The sequence below is a fragment of the Dromaius novaehollandiae genome, chromosome 3 (assembly GCF_036370855.1).
Source record: "Dromaius novaehollandiae isolate bDroNov1 chromosome 3, bDroNov1.hap1, whole genome shotgun sequence".
Lineage (NCBI taxonomy): Eukaryota > Metazoa > Chordata > Aves > Casuariiformes > Dromaiidae > Dromaius > Dromaius novaehollandiae.
In genome coordinates this window covers 72712324-72730801 of record NC_088100.1, presented here as the reverse complement: position 1 = coordinate 72730801, position 18478 = coordinate 72712324, and the positions used below count along the sequence as shown (strand labels likewise).

Here is an 18478-nt window from a genome sequence, read left to right as displayed (position 1 = left end):
GCCATACGATAGCCAAAAGTCATAGCAGAGTAGAATCACCCACTTGAAAAGCAGGCATTGCTGGAGGTAAGGGCTGAGACCCATGTAACACCTAACTGCATCAGCCTAAAACATTACTGAGTTCCCTCTTCATCCCAAAGTGTTAGCAGAAGTTTAGTGTCCCTGGAGCAGAATCAGTGGGATGGATTGTGTGAGGGTTTTCTCAGCTGCTTCCGTGCAAAATCCTACAATTTAGCTTAAACTGCCATAGCAGCAATTTAAACAGCTGCTTATTAAGTGAGTGAGGTTTAATTCTGTTACAAAGAGATTTGTGGTCAGACTCTGGATAGTGCTGTGTGGCCTGAGCTTTCACTGACATGTAGCTTTCTTGTGCGTTTCCCAAAGAGGCTTTGAGACTTTCTCCCAAAAGAAAAGCTGCAATTGCAGAATTACTTGGATTCTTTTTGCTTGTTCAAGAGTGGCTACTTGTCACCTAGTACGAACCTCTCTTGGTTATTTGCAGACCTACTTAGAATGTTCTCTTCCGTGAAGAGAACCTTCAGTTTTGGTTTGAAAATTTGAGGACTATTTGATGTAGCGGTTAGAAAGTATAAATTCCAGTCCCAAATAAGGGTGATGAGCAGAAAGGAAAGAGAAGAAGAGACAGCTGGAACCTGGGAGGGGCAGCAGCATTTCTTTCCACTCCCTAATTACCTTTCAGGCTCTGAGAACAGGAAGCAGAATGGCTGTTTCTGACATGTTATGACAGAAAAAAAAACCCAACCCACACAACATAAACTATCTCTTTGCATCATGGAGTTGGTTTTCTCTCTCTCTCCAGCTCCTGATTTAGGGTCTTTACAAAAGCATAATTTCTAACCAAACACTGTGGGCAAATTCCTGGAATCCAGCCTATGCAGCCCAGTCCTCACCACACTAGCGTTGGCTCTAGGCACAGAGCAAGGGAGGCAGGTGTTTTTACCACCAGTCTCTTCCTTGTCTCTTCCCCATTCATTAGGAGTCAGTAGGGGTCTGACTTTGCAAGACCCACTCCTGATCCTTCCTCTTGGTCCTTTCTGCAGAGTAGATCAGGATTGGGATTTTTTTTTCTCTTTTACTTGATTTGGGGTTTGGAACCTTGATACGATTGTTTTAAATAAATTTGCATGGTTTATTAGTATTTCACTCCCCACAGCCACTTAAAAGGTAAGTTTCAGGATGTGGCACTGAGGCAGCTGAGAAGGACACATACTCCGTTCTGCTTTCGTTGTGTACGTCACTGCTCCATGACAGTCATGCTGAGGCTGGTATTTAATCCTGAACAAAACAGAATGAATACTTCCTGAAGCTATTTATCCATTTGTGATGTCTGTACCTAATGCTTGCTCTTTTTTAAACCATGGTCTGATAAGATTAATATAATGGTGAAAACAATGTAGGTGTTGCAAATGTAAGGCTGAGAAGTCCAACTGGATTCTCTGTCCCTGTTTTCACTGGACTCCCTCATTTCCTCTAGGTAACAGTGACCAGTCAGGATCTCAGGAAAAACTTCTCATTGAAGGTCAAGGCCTAACTGGATGCTCTCCTCGGGATTCTGGCTGCTATGAGAGCAGTGAAAACCTGGAGAACGGTAATAATAATGATGGCAAAAAGCCTCATAATCCTTACAGCCTTTTTTCAGTAGATGACTTTGTATGGTTTCTGCTCATGTTTGTAACTAACACAGAGGTACTTCATGCTTTACTTTCTCCCTCGCTCTGACTGCCTCTTTCCTTCTTAGCTTGGGCCACTGGTTTTCATTGCTACTAATTTATTTATTTGCACTGATAGGAAACAGATCATGTTTCACAGATCATCTGCTTTCTTTTGGGATCCTAAGACAACAGGCCTTCTCACTGCCATCGCTAGCCTTTTCCATTCCCTATCATAGTCTTGTGCAGCCGTGCCTCGTGAGGCTTCTGTTACTCAGACAACCCTTCTCTAAGGGAGCACTGGCAATGAAGAAGTCCCTGAACTCCACTGGGATTAGGAGGATTTATTCTAAACCTTCACAAAAACTATTTAGAAAAGAAAATTCTTCATTTTAGGCAGTATTTTTGTGTTTGCTCAGGTTGCATGTTGCATTGTCCTCTGAGCAGAAGCCAGCTATAGAGATTTAGGGCCTTTATATGAACACTTGCAAGTTAATTAATTGAAAAGTTGGCAAGAAAAAAAAAGAACCACTTATCATGTTAATTTCCAACTACCTTGTCTTGCATCAGTAAAAGGGTGAAAAATTAAGAAGGTAGATGATAACAGAGATTACTCTCTCTTGTTTTGAAGAAATTGGATTTGTGTGTTGACTGAGAATTGTTTATTTCAGGAAAGGTGTAAACTTCTCATGAAGGATGAAATACTAAAATGAATTCAATTGGTTTGGGTTTCAGTTGGTTTGACATTATCAATCCAAGCCTTTGAGCCCTGGTTTGGCCTCAAACTGCCTGGTTTCACCCAGTGTAGATAGGAAACCAAGAACAGAATAAATAGAGATGCTGTATCCCTTGTAGTAGCCCTTTTTCCAATTTAAAATATGAGCTGAATGTCTTTGAGTATGTGCATTTTCTGTCAATCTGCTGCTCAGAAATAACCATTTATTGAAAGAAAATTGCCATTTGCTTTGAATCTAAATGCCTCAACTCCACCATATACTAAATTCCTGAAGGGCAGAGAAAATATTTTTCTTGAACATGGAATCCCCATACAGTAGGCATGCCGGAATATAATCATAGCTAAATATGCAGCATATGTGACAATTTTCTTTCCTTTTTATCTCTCAGTGCCATCATAATGATAGCTGTAGCACTGAAGTTAAATTGCTGCTTGTACGTTTTCCTTATTTTAAAAATACGATAAAATCTTTAGAAAGCAGTTGTCATTGCCTGTCTGCTTAGATACTTACTTTTATATTTAAACTAGTATTTCTATCTGAGTTTTGCAGAATGTGAGATATCACTAATGCTTTTTATATTGCTTTTCACTTATGGATTGCTGCATTTCTGCATCATTTTTGTTCACTAATGCATTTAGTTCTTGTTTTGAAAGCCATTATGGAAAGAACATTTGGTATGAAATTCATCCAGAGATTTTGTCACGGCTAGTTAATCTGAAATGCACACTCCGCCTTCTTTGCAAAGTTCACAAACCATAATTGTTTATATACACCTTGTTTCCAAAAAATATTGGATTCTCATTTATTAACATAAGGATAATCGTTTGTCTAGTATAAACATCATAATGTGCAGATCAGCAATAATAAACTGCTTTTTGTAAGGGGAAATGCATTCTAAGAAATTGGTCTTTCAGTTTCTGGGGAGGGTTATACATAATATTTTAATGACCAGTATAATGTCCTGTTTTGGGCTAATACTTGCACCTTTTGGCATCAATTCAAAATTTCAGGGATCTTATTATGGTTGAGATAGAAAAAGGTTTGTTACATATTACGGCAGTGGTACAAACCTATTTCTTTTAGATACATATCTGGGTCCCATTGCAGAAATGCTTAAGTTTTTCATAGGTGTCCACAATGTACTTACAAAAAACATCATACTTTTATCTCAATTTACAGAGAGCAAGGAACATAGAATATGTGACCTGTTCAGTGTTAGGCAGGAAGACCGTAAGAGCAGAAAGCAGCCATACCAGATCAGATCATTAGTCGATGCAGTCCAGTCCTCAGCTTGAAACAAGGCAGAAATACAGGTCTCCTTTAGACTTCTGACAGCACAGTGGTTATTGGGCTTGTTTTGCGTGCAGAGGTTGTCTGTCTGAGACACAGTCAGAAACCTTATCAAGAGCCTAGTTCTAACAGGACAGTGGTCAAAAGCAGATAGCTAGCGAAGAACATAAGAACAGAGCAAGCATATTTGATGCTTCCTGAGGTACTCTCAGGGAACAAATCATTTGTGACTTAAAGACTTCATGAATCAAGTATGGTTTCCTCATATTCATCCATTTTTCTCAAACAGTTCCTCTTTAAGAACTTCCCTGATCTCCCTTGCAACCTCCATAACCTAACCGTATCCGTGACATCCTTTTGTTTGTTTTGAACTTGCCTCGTGCCAGCTTCATGTTAATCTTCTATGCTCTTTTACTGGAAGATGCCCTAAAAAATCAGTCCATATCCCCTTTCTCCTTGCCACTCAAGACTGTATAAATGTCTTTCATACTTCTTCCCAAGTCTTTTATTTTCTAGTCTGGGAAGTCCTATTAATTTTTCCTTATAGGTCACTCATAGCTGTGATAGGTCACTCATCACTTTGATCATCCTTGTCTTCTTTGAACCTTTTCCCATTCTACTGTGTAGGGTTTTTTTAAGGAGGGAGGGGACATGAAGGGAGTTAGAATTGCACATGCAATGTGCAGAGCTGAAGATGCAGACGAATTGTGGCTTTATCAAGTAGGATAATGATGTTCCCTGGTTTGTTTAGAAACTAAAGCCCAGATTTCCAGAGTGCCAAGTGAGCATCCTAACTTCTCAGGCATTCACTGCTAATTAAACAGAAGAGGAAGCAAAAGAACAGGTGGCCACATTGCCTAATATAATGTGCATTTCTACCAGTTTTCATTTAAAAAAAACAATGAGGCTAGGATCATCTACTGTGCCATCATCTTTGGCAAAAGGAAGAGAGAAAGCAAGCTATTTTTCCCTTTTAGGTTAAAAAGTTCTTTTCTTGCACAGCAGGAAATCTGAAGATAGGATAATCTGAAGTGAAACATGCACTCAGTGTGTGTTAGCATTCATATTCAAAGCAAGCATTGTATGTTCTTCAGAAACCAAGCGTTAGCTTCTTCCAGAGTAAAGTTTTGAAAAGAAAGCATCCATTTCTTAGAAGGGCATGAAATAAATTTAATTGTAATGAATGAAGCAAAAGTTTGCAGATCTCTAAAAGTAGCTGGTCCTTTGACAGCCATTAATTGGCTATTGTTACTGAGTTTTGATACCATTTAGCCAAAGCTATTTTCTTTTTCAATTTTTCCCACTGAAAAAGAAAGTTCCAAATTTTACTTTTACTATCTATCCTAATTTTAGAAAGCCTGCTCTAGAGTGGAGGAAAGTAACTCAGTCACCCATGAAAAGAAATTGCTCACGTGTGATGTCATTCTGACAGGTTGTCTATTTTGAGACAAATTTACTTCTATCTCGTAAAAAACAAAAAATCTATAGAGCATTTGAGAAAAGGCCTTGTATTTCATACCCATGAATACTCTAATGATCTCAGTCCTTTTGATCGAGATTTTTCTATCAAGCAGATTTGGTGGACTTTTTCACTGTTTAAAAATGGCAGTGCATTTTTCAAAGTATACAAATAAAACTCATATAGAACATCTGATTCATATTGATTCATGTGGTTTGTTTTTAAATGGTTATACTAAAACAATAACACCACATCTCTAAGAACTTCCACTCTAATAAAACACTATAATATGAGACTAATGCTAGGATTAGTCACACTTGAAGCTTCCTTTTGAAACACTTTCATAATATAGAATCTCACTCCATAAAAATCTCTTGTCCCTGAAAGCCTCTGTATGAAGGGAATGGTGCAGTAGCCTTCCTAATACCTTTTTGCTTTCTGATTTCCCATTGCAAATAGTTAATTTCTCATTTAAAACACGAAATAACACTGGTGTCACATTTTGTTGTAATTAAAATTAACAAAGAATATCTTTTTTTCCAAAAACATCATTGAGCAAGTCTACTAAACTTCATTAGGAGATTAACATAACTATCAATATCCTAAATTAATTAGAAAAGTGAAAAAAAGGTAGGTTTTTGAATTATTTCTGCATGGAGTCAAATCAGTTTGTATAACCGATACAGGGTATCAGTTCTAATATAGGATATCTGTCTGTTGAAATAGATTTATTAAGTGGGCTAGACTAAAGAGCTTTGCAAACTGCAGGGGGTAGGGAATAATAATCATTATAAATATATTTTCCTTACTTGGTAATATTAACCAGTTCTTCATTAGTAAAGCTGAAGCTCACAAATTCATATGCTTAAAGTGGTACAGAGTTCTTGTACATTTAGCGTTATGAGAAAAAAGAAGAGTAAATCATTGTGTTTCAAAGACATTTAATAGTGATCTGCTACTTGTACACAGAGGAGCTTTCTAAAAAAAATGCTGTATTGTTATTTATTTGCTTCTAGGTAAAACTCGACGGACCTGTCTTCTGCCCTCAAAATCATCAAGTGAGCATAGTTTTAAGGACTTCAGCAGAAACCAGCTATCAAATTATCCTACGCTTCCACTGACCAAGTCAGTAGAAACTCTACAGCAAGGGGAAAAAGAAACCCGGTTGAGTTGCACACATTGTGCTTTGAAGAGCTCTATCAAACCTCCAGCTGTTATGGGTCTGAAGAAGAACCGCAGAAGTTTACCAGTTGCTGTCTGTCGGAGCTGTGAAACTCTGGATGGCACCCAGGGAGTGGATGTGTGGCCAAGATCTCACTCGCTGGATGATCTCCAGGGAGAATCCAAGACTAACCTACAGGAAACTAGCAAGGAAGTAGACTCTGTTCCTCAGGATTCACTGGATATAGCAAAAAAGACAACTGGCTCTGCCCTGCAGCCTCAGTCTCATGGGGGTGGCTGTACAGTAGATGACTTGATGCCTAAGCAGAGTAAAGGAGCTGATGGTTCTCAGAAGGGAAGAGCTAAGGAACTGGACTGCTCTGTAATGGAGACTGCAGGTGGAAAGCCTCTTCCATTCCCCCTGAAAAACTGTGAAGCTCACCCTGCCTTAGTGACCCATCCTGCAACAAGGACATCTCTGGAAATACAAAGCAAGGGCTTTCATGACCTTGCACGGGCTGATTATGCTCCAGTCCTCAAGGGTGGTCTAGAAGCTGAGCAAAGAGGTACAAATGAGGCCAGAATGCAACCAAAAAATCCCTCTCAGCCGCCACCAGTCCCTGCCAAAAAATGCCGAGAACGCCTTTCTAATGGATTATATCATCCTCCCATGACTGTAGGCGGGAACCACTCAAATCTAGAAGCACCGTGTTTGCCAGTAAAAAAGACCAGCCCATCCAGTCCCATTGATTGTCATGGAGTACCTGTCCATAGGACATCTTCTGAACAGGACACCGGTACCCCTCCTAGCCCACTGCCACCCTGGCTGGCTGAGCTCCCAGAGACTGCTAGTGTTCAGCAGCATGTGATAAAGCTAGGTCCCCCTTCGGCAAGGAAAATCTCTTGTAGCAGGGGAATAGATTTGGAAATGGTAATAGAAACCAAGCTGCAGTCTGAAGACATTGATCTTACTGAAGAACCATACTCAGACAAGGTAAGAGGAGGGCACTGCGTTGACATTTTTATTCTGCTAGTGTTGCAATGGCTAGTCTTTCATTTATCATATCTGATCATTCTTGCAAGTAACCAGCCTAGGTAAATTGTAAATTATTAGACATTCTCTACCTGTTCTTGTCTTATCCCTAGAGTAACCCTTAGTTGTGTTTGGGAAGGAAGGGATCCCAGACCTATTTAGAGCCTTCATCTTTTCAGGCCTCTAAATTCTTTGTGGTACTGGGCGTGGAAATGCATCTTTCTGTGCCAGTTTGTGAAAGTGGAACTGAAAAGGAAGTTGTTATTAGATTTTCTGCTTCCAGGAGCATCTGACTTGCTAGCCCAGTGATGAGGATGTCTTTCTGAGAAGGAAGGAGTCCCTTATTCTAGGTCCCTGCTTTGGGGACTGCTTTGTCAGTTTTCATGAAATAGTCTTTGGTTAAAGTGCCTAAACACTGTTGAGAGGAAGAACAGAACACAGCATTTCTCCGTCTCCCAGGAGAAGTGTCGTTATCAGTAAATAAGGCTTGTTTGTTTGTCCTTTTTCTGAACCCTCATTTCCTGCATCCTTCAGAAGCAGAACTGAGCCATGAGCAGACTTGCTGAATATTATGTTTCTGGCCCCTTTCAAAAGCTGAACCAAGTTTTGGCATTTGATACATCTCATGCCACAGAGGAGAATGTTACTAGGCTTGTAAAAGCCTGCAATTTCTGATGCCTAGGGTATGTTGCGATTCAAATAAAGCTGCTGATTGATTCAGATGTCTCCTGGATTTAGGTGATGCCTGGGGATAGGTGATCTGAATCAATCTCAGAGAGTTTTATAACAGAACTGCGATTCAGGCAGAAAATAGGTGGCCTAACTTCAATGACATAATGCATAGGAATAAGGAGGTATTAGTTTACCAATGCCCTTGCCTGGTAGGAAGTGCATATAACTGTAAGAAGAACAGAGATCAGCATGAGTTGAGGAGAGATTATCAGTCCCCAGGTGAGGAACAAATTAAAAAAAGGAGATGTGAACAAAGTAAAAAACAACTTAAGAAAAGTTGTGTGATGTAAACTGCCCTATCACTGCTTCCTTGCATTTCTAGTGAAGATTAAGAACTGGACTAGACACTGTCAGGGAAACCTAGGCCTGCCCTTGCTGCCTCCAAAAGAACCAGAAAACAACTGGAGCAAAGGGTCACATCAGTCAACTGATTAAACCAAACCTGCATAAAATATCTAGTAAGATTTCTGGTTACCAGAATTGGTTGCTACTCAGTAGGTTATTGGAGTCAAGTTTCACCAGAAATGCTGATGGTTAGTATAGCCTTTGGGGAGACCCCAGTTCAGTTAGAGTTGATAGAAATTTTGCTATTGATTTCAGTGAGACTGGAACTGATCTTTTATAAGGCTCATTAATGATATACTGATTATTTTAGCTCCTGCCTACCATCATCCTTTAGAGCTAAGTAAAATATTTTTTGTGAATCTTGAGGAAGACGCGTGTTTGCTCCTGCCCCACGCTTCTCTTTATGTTTGCATTGGTTGATCTGTATTGACACAGTTTTTCTTTTCTCACCCATCACTCTCTTCTACATGGCTGGCTGGGAACATGCAGCATGGTCGTTGTGGCATTCCTGAGGCTTTGGTGCAGAGGTACTCTGAAGACTTAGACCAGCCTGAAAAGGATATTGCCACAAACATGGACCAAATCCGGGTAAAGCAGCTGAGGAAGCAGCATCGCATGGCAGTGAGTATTTCCATAAGCACCTGTTTCCTGATTATGAGCAGACTTTTAAAAAGGACTGACTACTGGTAAAGGGAGATACCTGCAACATTCTGGGTACAGAAGTGCCCCCTGTGTTAACCTGCAAGTATGGAGTAGGTTGAGGCGCTACAGGGTCATAGGTCCCTCCCCCTGTCCCAGGTGGACAGTTAGTAATGGAAGGAAGAGCTGATAGCTGCCTATCTCCATTGAGACCCTGGAATGTCCAAGGAGACTGCAAATAATCATAGCAGAGAGGTGCTCATTGAGGATGACTTCTATTAAACAGTTCGGCATAGAAATCTAAAAGGTTCTACATCCTGTGTTTATTTCTCAAACCATACCATTCTCCGCTCCTCTCCTCTCCTTAGCAAAAGCAGGAGGGAGAAACGATCAAAAACTCTCATGGCTTTCTATAAGAGGACTTGGTCTGTGTGAGAAGGGAGTAGGCAAAATTGGTATTCTGTTGTTTCAGTAATAAATGAAATGGATCAGCCTGGAAAGCGTTGTCACTGGGTATTTTTGACTGTGTTGAAGTTTTAATGAAAACATTCTGTAGGCAGAATATTCCATGTTTAGCCCTTGCTGTCTTCTCCATGAACTGCTTTTCTATTGGCACTTTCACTCTGCACACTTACTTTTAGACAGCAACATGTGGGAATAAAAAGAGTCCACAGTTTCTTCTGATTTTACAGAAAAGTCAGTTTAGTATCTCAAGAACGCACTTTGCTGAAGAAGACAGTGCTCTGTGCAGTGAAGAATTTTCCCCAGAGTATAACTAGTGCAAACCATTAGTGTGCACAAAATATGTGATTCTAATAACATCAAATAAATCGGAAAGAAAAAGTATGCCATATCAACGGGAATTTTACAGATTTCTTGCGTTCCAACCAATGACAGTAATTAGAAGGCTGACCAGATAGATGGTCAGTTTTCCCCGCTTGATTCTGTAAGAGTGTGTGCACCTGAAGGTAGATCTATGCTCAGCTTAAAATTTAGCAGTTATGAAATGCTGGAAGATGAATACATTGATTTGTTATGTCTTCAGAACAAGTGCAGGTTGGCAACCGTAGCAGGGCTTGCCTTTACACATCTTGAGTTTGTGCCTGACTCTCTGAAAGTGGTGGCACTTCTCTACTGATGCTTAGAAAAAATTTGTAGGAAATCAGCAATGCATGCAAGTTACTTGAAAATGGTACCTGACAGTTGCCCAAACAGCAGGATACTGCCCACTGCATCTGCATTGCCAAAATTGATGCTGTTGCTCCTGCTGCCAAAGACAATGCCCAAAGTTATCTAAGCCTTTAAATCCATAGAGCAGTCTAATACTGACAAACATGACACCAGAGAAGCTGAAATATCCTCTATCAAATTCTACCAGTTTGGAAGAAAAACAAAAGAAGACTTGAAATTAATGAAGCAGTTATGTTTAACATTAAGGGTTGTTTTCTTTTTTCTTTCTATCCAGATTCCAAGTGGAGGGCTCACTGAAATTTGCCGAAAACCTGTATCCCCAGGACTTATCACCTCTGTATCTGACTGGCTGATTTCCATTGGCCTACCTATGTATTCCAGCCCACTCACAGAAGCAGGATTCAGCACACTGAGCAAAGTGCCTTCTCTGTCACAAACTTGCCTTCAGGAAGCTGGTATCACAGAGGAGAGGCACATACGCAAGCTCCTGGCAGCAGCAAGACTCTTCAAACCTCTTGATCCAGAGGCAATTTAACATGCTCCATAATGTGGCATTGCCTGATCAAGAACCCACTGCTTCTTCCTGCACCAGTATTGCCCTAATCACTTCACATAGCTAAAGAGATCAAGGAAGTGGCTCCCAAGGACAGGCAGATATCTTCTTCAAAGCATATGAGATGTTTCTATTTCTGTCTTTGGCAGCTGAAGGAGAAGAGAAGCAACCACCAGGTAACACAGATGTGGTACTTCCCTTCCCCCTTGCTCCCCTGAAAAGTACTTTTGTTTCATAAAGTGGTGCACAGGGTTGGCCTGAGACCAGACAGCTCCACAAAATTAAGGGGCCCTTGCACATTTTCCACAAGTTTGTCAAAGTGATACTAATGACAGGCCCTGTTTCTGTGGAGATCTCCTTAGGTTGGGGGCCTTCTGTACAATGAGGTTCCAGGTACCTAAAGTCAGTCCTAAAGACCATGTACAAGCCAAGGTGCAACTCCCAGTAGAAGCTGTTTAGCAAATGCCTTCTGTTTATGTTAGCAATCTAGAGCTAAATGCATATCCCTCTGGTCATCTTCACTGTTGCTTGGTATAGGTCCCAGTATGCCACAAAGCCTTTAGCTAGGCCAAACTTAATGGACTGGAATTAGTTTACGATATAGTCCATTTCTGTCACTCCACTGCAACTAACCTGAGGAGAGTCAGAAAGCTTCTTTTTTATTTGTACAGAACTGAGATCATTTTTATAACTGCTTTCTAGCAATCAGCTTTTTATTTGCCTTAAAATAAGCTTGTAAGCAGTTATCTAGTGTTCACTTACTTGTATTCATGTTTCCCAAGCCTTGCTTCAGCCTGTCACCCTTAAGTTGCACTTTGGGTGATTTTCAGCTGAAGTAGCTTCTATAATTTGCCTCATCATAACATCTGCTATGTTGTAGAGATGCTTTTACAAATGCAGGGTTATGCTAGGTTTTGGTTTTCAGGCTAACTTCTTGTTCACTACAGTCTGCATTTACTGGTATTACTAAACTGTTCCAAGATGTACTGCCTTGTATATATGTAACTGCTTTTCATTTTAATCATATTCTGTGTACTGTGTTATATTGTCAATCATTATGCTGCAGCTTTGACTTGGTATCCTGACCATATCAATTCCAAACAGTGGGTTTCTGCAAATGAAAATTTGCTTGTGGGAGATAAAATGCATTGAAACAGCAAACTGTCCCATTGAAATCATCAGATCCAGTAATTCCATTGCATGGGCAGAAAAACCACCCAAACCCTATATATATGAATTACACTGTGGTTTCACAACAGTTGATATCCCTCATGACTGAGTGTTAATGTTTTCTCTCAGTGGAGGAGAGTATTGTTCTGGCATATGTGGTGAGCCATTTTTCCATGATGCAATGCTATTTTTCTGCCTAAATCCATGTAAAACGTTCCCTTCACATATGTGGCTAATGATAGATTTTATTTTTCTATATGGGTACACATTTTATATACCAAATACAGATTATCATGAACAGCATATAACTAGCTTTTTCTTTGGGATCTATACACAGTGTGTCCTTTAGCTTCTTGTAGTGCAAATGCTCCATGGAAGACAGAGTACGGTTTATATTGGCAGGTAGGGTGAGAGACACAACGAGACCTGGGCCAGGAAGTGTGCCCATTTCCAATATCAATTCTGCCACCACCTTACTGTGTAAAACTGTGCAAGTCACTTCACTATTTGGCGCCTCAGTTATCCCACCCTTAAAAGTAGCTGATGACACATTTCCTGACAAAGTGCTCTCTGACTGATGAGTGAAAAATTGTGCTTACTGTTTAATTTCTTTTCTATAAATGGTCCTCACTTCATCATATTTTGAGTCAGATGAACTCTATGTTGTAGTGCAGTTGATAATTAATTTGGGTCCTGATGGAACTGATAGCTGTTAGGTTTACTTTCCTAGTTTCAGATTTCACCACCTTCTGCTACTTTTAGCATCAACTGTGTATTCTGTGTACGTAAGTAAGCACAACATCATGTGAAGTTAACTGATTCACTCAGAACTGTTCTCAAGCAAAGCTCCTCTGGATCTTTTTCTGTAGTAATGTTCTTCTCAGTGTGTGGATAACTGGTATGTTTTACTATGACAGCATTAGGAAACATATGGCCTAGGTGTTTTGCACAGCTGGTGAAAATGTAAAAAAGAATTTTTTTTAATACGTCTTTTTAATAATAATAATTTGTCTGCTGTTTTGCTCTGAGGCCTACATAGAAACTATCAGTAAGCAGGAGGTGGAGGAGCAGTGAGACCTCTTGGGATGGCTGGCCGGGACCAGAAATTAGTAGAAATAAGTAGATGGCAGCATCTGCCAGGCAAGGGAAAAGTCCAAGTGGGCTACATACAATGGAAGAGAGAAAAAAAAATTCCTCTTGTTGCAGGGAAGGCAGGTCAAATAATAAAGTTTTCTCATATTAATTACTTTTCCCTCTCTTAATATCAGAAGGATAACTACAGGAATAAGCTGAACCTGTGTGCCAGACATTCTTTGTAAAGGCCGTGGCTTTTAAATGATTATGTATGCCAGGAAAACCAAATCACACCCATCAGGACAAGTGTGAGCAGTTTGAGAGTTGTGAGTTTTAATAATTGCTTTGTGTTTTGTTTTGTTTTTTTTTTAAGGACTGTACCCTGTGGTCTTATTTGAATTATAATTTTAGTTTGTATTTTAATCTAAGAAAGCCTTAAGCTTCTCAGTATTTGAGCTTCCCGGCTGCAGTTGCAGTGACCTGTGGCGTTCCCTGGGCGGGTGGGGCGGTGCGGTAGGCGAGCCATAACCTCTTACCATTTCCTCGCAAAGTGCAGCGTGCTAAGCAGAATTTCGCTTGTTGACTCTCGGGAAGCACAAAAGAAGCCTGCTGCTGGAATCTGCGCTGCTCTGCTCAGGCTAATGATGTTAAGTATCTATCCATTGTACCATTGTAACTCAAGTAGCTATTGAAGCAGCAAGCCCCAAATATTACTGAATGCCATTATAACTGTAAACTTCTATCCATAACCGTCTGTTACTACCCAGCTAGCAATGACATCCTCAGTTCCCTGTGCTCTTTTATGAGCCTGGCTTTGAATGCAAACCGGGAGCATGATCAGAGGCATTAGATACTGCATTATTCAAATAGGTCATCATCTCTAAGAGCAGCAATAGTGGTCGATTCACCAAGTCACAGCTGTGCAGTTGTACTGTATTATTTTTAGAATAAATAATACTCTTGGTCCAAGATACTTTTATCTTTAACTGACACCCTCTGGGGAATCAAAACTGACAAGCAAGTTATGTAACAACTAACAAAGTTGCACTTTCTGTATATGAAATCAATATTTAAATAACTTATTTTTCTCCATTTGCTGTTCTTAAATGATGTAAGTAGCTGTAATATACCAGTACTCAATATGTCCTGCAGTTTGCTTCAACCTAAGAAAGCTGTGTATTGTAAAGAAAAAAAAATGAAAAAACAAAATATGAATGTGTAAAGATTATTGTGCTGTTTCATTTAGCAAAAAAATGGTTGACAAAAGGGTTTTCCTGTGTATCAAAATTTGTCTATAATTATATGTCATACTGTTCATAGATAAAAAGTAAATAAATTTCATTGGTCTCTCTCTTTTTTTCGTTTGTTTTTACTTTAGCTAACAGATCTTTTAGTTAGTAGTGGAGTAGCAATGTCCAGATATTTAATTATTTTACTTGTATCCAGGCCCCCTCTCTCTAGCATACCAAGCCTGTAGTTCCTCACCTCGTAAGCATTCTCAACATAGACCTGCAGCAGGAGGAAAAGGCATAAAAAAAGGTAAAAATCCCTGATAATCCAGGGCTAGGAGCAGCCCACCAAAAGTGGTTAGGGGGGATAGAGATCTTCAGCAGTGTCTGAATTTCTCTGCCGTGGTTTCAGTGAACTCTGGAGTTTCATGGGCAGACATGGGCACCGCAGCGTAGCAGCAATAATCCGCTGTTCCTCTTCCCTGACAAAGTCAGTGCCCTGAACAACCTTTGTTTTGCGATTGCTTGAGAAAATTTGAATCTTTTTCTGTTATGTCCCATGAGTGTCCTGCTACTAGGTTTAGGATGCTCTGGAAGAGAATTCTCTCAAGTCTTGCCTTTGGCACTTTCCCACTTTGCATAGAATAATTAAATATTGGTGGAACCAAAGAAAGGGCACATGAGCATAACTTTCTGGTGTTGCAGTTACAGCTCTTGCCTTAAAGACAGGATTCGAAACCTGGTTTCCAAACTCAGCTCCACTTAAATATTCATGGGCTTGCAATTCATCTTTGGGGTGGCACAGGCATTTCGAGAGGCTGCCTGTGACTCCTGAGAAGTTAGGTAATCCCTGCAGCCTATAATAAGATGCCTGTGTCCACGTTAGGGAAAAGGAGGCTTGAGACACAGCCTTTGCTTAACACTTCCTTCTGGCTAACGTAAGTGACTTTTTGCTTAGTGTATAGGCATTTGTTGGTCTAGTTAAGTTTACTGTGTAATTAATGAGTACACTTAGCTGCCTAGCTGTCAAATCCACTAGGCAACAGCGCACCATACCTAAAAGTTAATCTCGTTATGGATCTAGCCCAAAGGGACCAGGGTGGACAGTGCCTGAATTAGTCTTCGTTAGCCAGAATCTTAAGTCTGGAAGTGAAGCAAGAAGAAAAAACAAACTAAAAATCCATCGCTTGGGTTGGATCCAGACAGCTGAATTTTCAGTTCCCCTTAGGCAAACACTCTCATCAGAACTGTCCAACCTTGCAACCCATTCATGGGAATTAGGTAGCATGCAGTAAAAATGTCAAATGTGAACTTTTAATTTTTCTTCTCTAGTTATATCTTTCAGTTCAGCTGAGGACCAGGCCCCTGCTGTGCTTGTGCACCAGAGGGCACTGCTCTGCTAGCTAGAAAAGAGCATTCCACCAGCCTCTAGGGATTGCAGCTGGCTCAAATACAGGCCGTTTCCAAGAGTCTCTCAAGTAACAAAACAGAAATAAAAACAAAACAAACACAGAACAACATGAAAAGCCAGAGTGCTTGCCATTTCTGCATCTGGAAGGAGTGTTGCTCCCCTTCCATGGCTGCTATACGGTCCAGGATTGTTTTGGGAGCAGCTGAAACACAAAGCCCTTATCTGTTGCTCTCAGCATTTTGCTAGTGCTGTTTGATCCAAATATGGCTAACCACCATGGCCACTGCCCAAAACAAACAAAAAAAAAACCCAAACACGTATATACCTATTCCTATATTCTAAAAGTTTTCTCTCTACAATGAAGCATTTGCATTGGAAAAAAAGACATGGGCAAAGCACCTGTTAAAATTCCCCCTACCAATTCTTCTAAAGGCAACTTTATCCTTGAGGAGGAGGTTCACATGTAAGGCCACGGAGACTTAAGAGCTGGGAATGTAATGCTATATGTATTCTACCAAACCTACATCCTGAGACTACTAAAAGTTAATCATTTAACAATCAGGAAGCAATATAAAGCAAAAGTCTCATTAGATCTTAATGTTGCCCCTTCGTGTGTACCACAGTCTTTTATTGCATGAATGCACATAACATTTTTTTCCTTCATTCTGCAACAGTATTAATTTATGCTGAACTTAGGTCTTTACGATTCTGCTAACATACGTAAGTGTACTGGTAATGTTCAAGGCCTGATCGCATAGCTCTGATATCAGTGCAGTTCTGTCAGTTCAATGGGGTTTGGGCCTGCCTCCCTGCAGAACAGAAATTTTTACACACATACATGTAAGTGAACTTACAATATTCTTCTACAAAAAAAATTCTTTCAAAACTTTCCAGGAAGTTTATGGAATTAATATTCTTCCAAAGAAGAATAGTCTAGTCTTCCAAAGAGTAGAATGGAGCCATAGGTCTTACTTCCAGGGAACTGTGATGCTCAGGCTGGAGTAGTGCTGGGAATTCATGAAAACCCTAGATGGCTAAGGTCAAGCAGAAAGACGTCTAGCGGGATTAGTTTCTTCCAAGATTAGACAGGCTTGAGTAGGAGGGAAAAATAAGTTTGGATTACAGCTTTGCAATTCAAACAGTTTCACTGTTTATTGGATCCAGCCTTTTAACCTCTCCATGTCTGATACAAGTCTTTCTCAGGGTTGGAGAAGGAAGTTACAGTCCTAGCTTCTCCAAGATGGGTCTCATCCCAGGTGAGCAGAGTTTTTTTGCATGCCTGACAAGTTTTGCACTCATTAGTTTGGCAGATTTTATTCTGAAAGTCCCACAAGTTGTATTTCTCCATTTAGCCACAAAAAATCAAATACAGCTGTGTGAGTTTCCTCAAACAACACCCTTATCTATGGCCACAAACCCTGCCTTGATGGAACATGTTTGAGAATGATACTATCATGCTGCTGCTATTTCTTTCACTCTTTGGCTCCAATGACTTTTGTGATACTGAATATATATTGTCACCAGGAACTGAAAACGACCATCAAAATTTTTTTGTGTTTTGCCAAAGCAAGGATAAGCTGTCTTCTAATGCTAACATTCACATTTAAAGTTCTGATTTAAGAGGCTCATTTTCAGTTATCCAAACAAAATAAAAAAGCCACCCATGACTGTTTCTCTGTCTTGAAAGGTATTAATTGCCTTTCTTGTGAGTTGAATATTGATTTGAAAAAAAATGTGTGAACTCAACCACAAGGTAAGCCATTCCTGCAGAGTACTAACAATGTTAAGGTAATCTTTCTTTCATTGTCATGTCAACCTGCCAGAATCCCCCTGGAACTCACTTGGTAGAAAGAGGTGAGGTTAGTTCAGCTTTGAGGTCCATTTAAGTCTTAGCAATTCTATAGAGCTAAAAAAGAAAAGAATTGGCAGTATTGTGGACTGTCTAATGTACCCTGATCTGTGAATAATTCTTTAAGTTACAGTGGCCATCCAAAACCAAGATTACTGATGCTGCCGAGCACACCAAAACTATAAGCAAACACCATACACCTTTTTGTTTTCTTTTAGCGGCACCCACCAGCCGTAGGAGATGCTACATTAGGAAAACCTTGTTTGATAATAATGATGAGCATGACTACTTACATCCCACTGTAATGCAAAGTTCAGATTTCAGATAGTGCATTCTTTGTTGTACCCATTTGCAGTGCTAGGAGACTGGTGGGGAGAAAGTCCCAATAATCAAGTCTGGTGCTGAAAAATTTATTTCCCTCCACTGCAGCACGGTCATTTTGCTGTTCCTGTGCAATGACATTTCTTCAGGATTAAAATTAAAAAAATGTGCAAAGAGCTTCTTTTTGAGGAGACTTAGGTTGTCAATATCACATCTAACAGGACGTAACCCTCAGTTAATGCTGAGTCAGTTTTACCTTGAAGCAGAATACAGTAGGGTCAGAAAGATACGGGTTTACTCCATACCCATTTGTTGTAGTGTTTCCTAAAACACTGAACAGGATCCTTTTCAGATCTGGGTTCACTGACTGATGGAAAAGTTGTGTATTTTGGCCTGTGCAATGTTTCCAGTTCATTTTCTTAAATGAACCTGCAGGACATATTTGTACCATTTGCCTTATTTCATGAAGTTCTTCCATCCCTAGCTCTGCAGCTTTAAAATATAAACATCATACATGCTTTGGATTTGGAGCAGGGCAATTGCTGAACAGCATAAAAATGCCTAAGAGGAATTTGGACACACACACCTGAGTTCACTTTGGCGCTTGATAAAGT

The 18478-nt window shown here is 40.0% G+C and overlaps 1 protein-coding gene across 6 annotated transcripts in view; it reads left to right on the top strand.

The window, feature by feature from the left end:
• The window catches only part of LOC112983271 (SAM and SH3 domain-containing protein 1), a 565928-nt gene extending 551521 nt beyond the window's left edge, over window positions 1-14407 (top strand). For all 6 annotated transcript variants that reach the window (XM_064509183.1, XM_026100264.2, XM_026100262.2 and 3 more), the window contains 4 exons: window positions 1496-1609; window positions 6173-7311; window positions 8917-9048; window positions 10532-14407. In XM_064509183.1, the coding sequence (XP_064365253.1) occupies window positions 1496-1609; window positions 6173-7311; window positions 8917-9048; window positions 10532-10792 (1646 nt within the window). In that variant the 3' untranslated portion in view covers window positions 10793-14407. The remainder of the gene's footprint in view (window positions 1-1495; window positions 1610-6172; window positions 7312-8916; window positions 9049-10531) is intronic.
• The last annotated feature ends 4071 nt before the right edge of the window (window positions 14408-18478 follow it).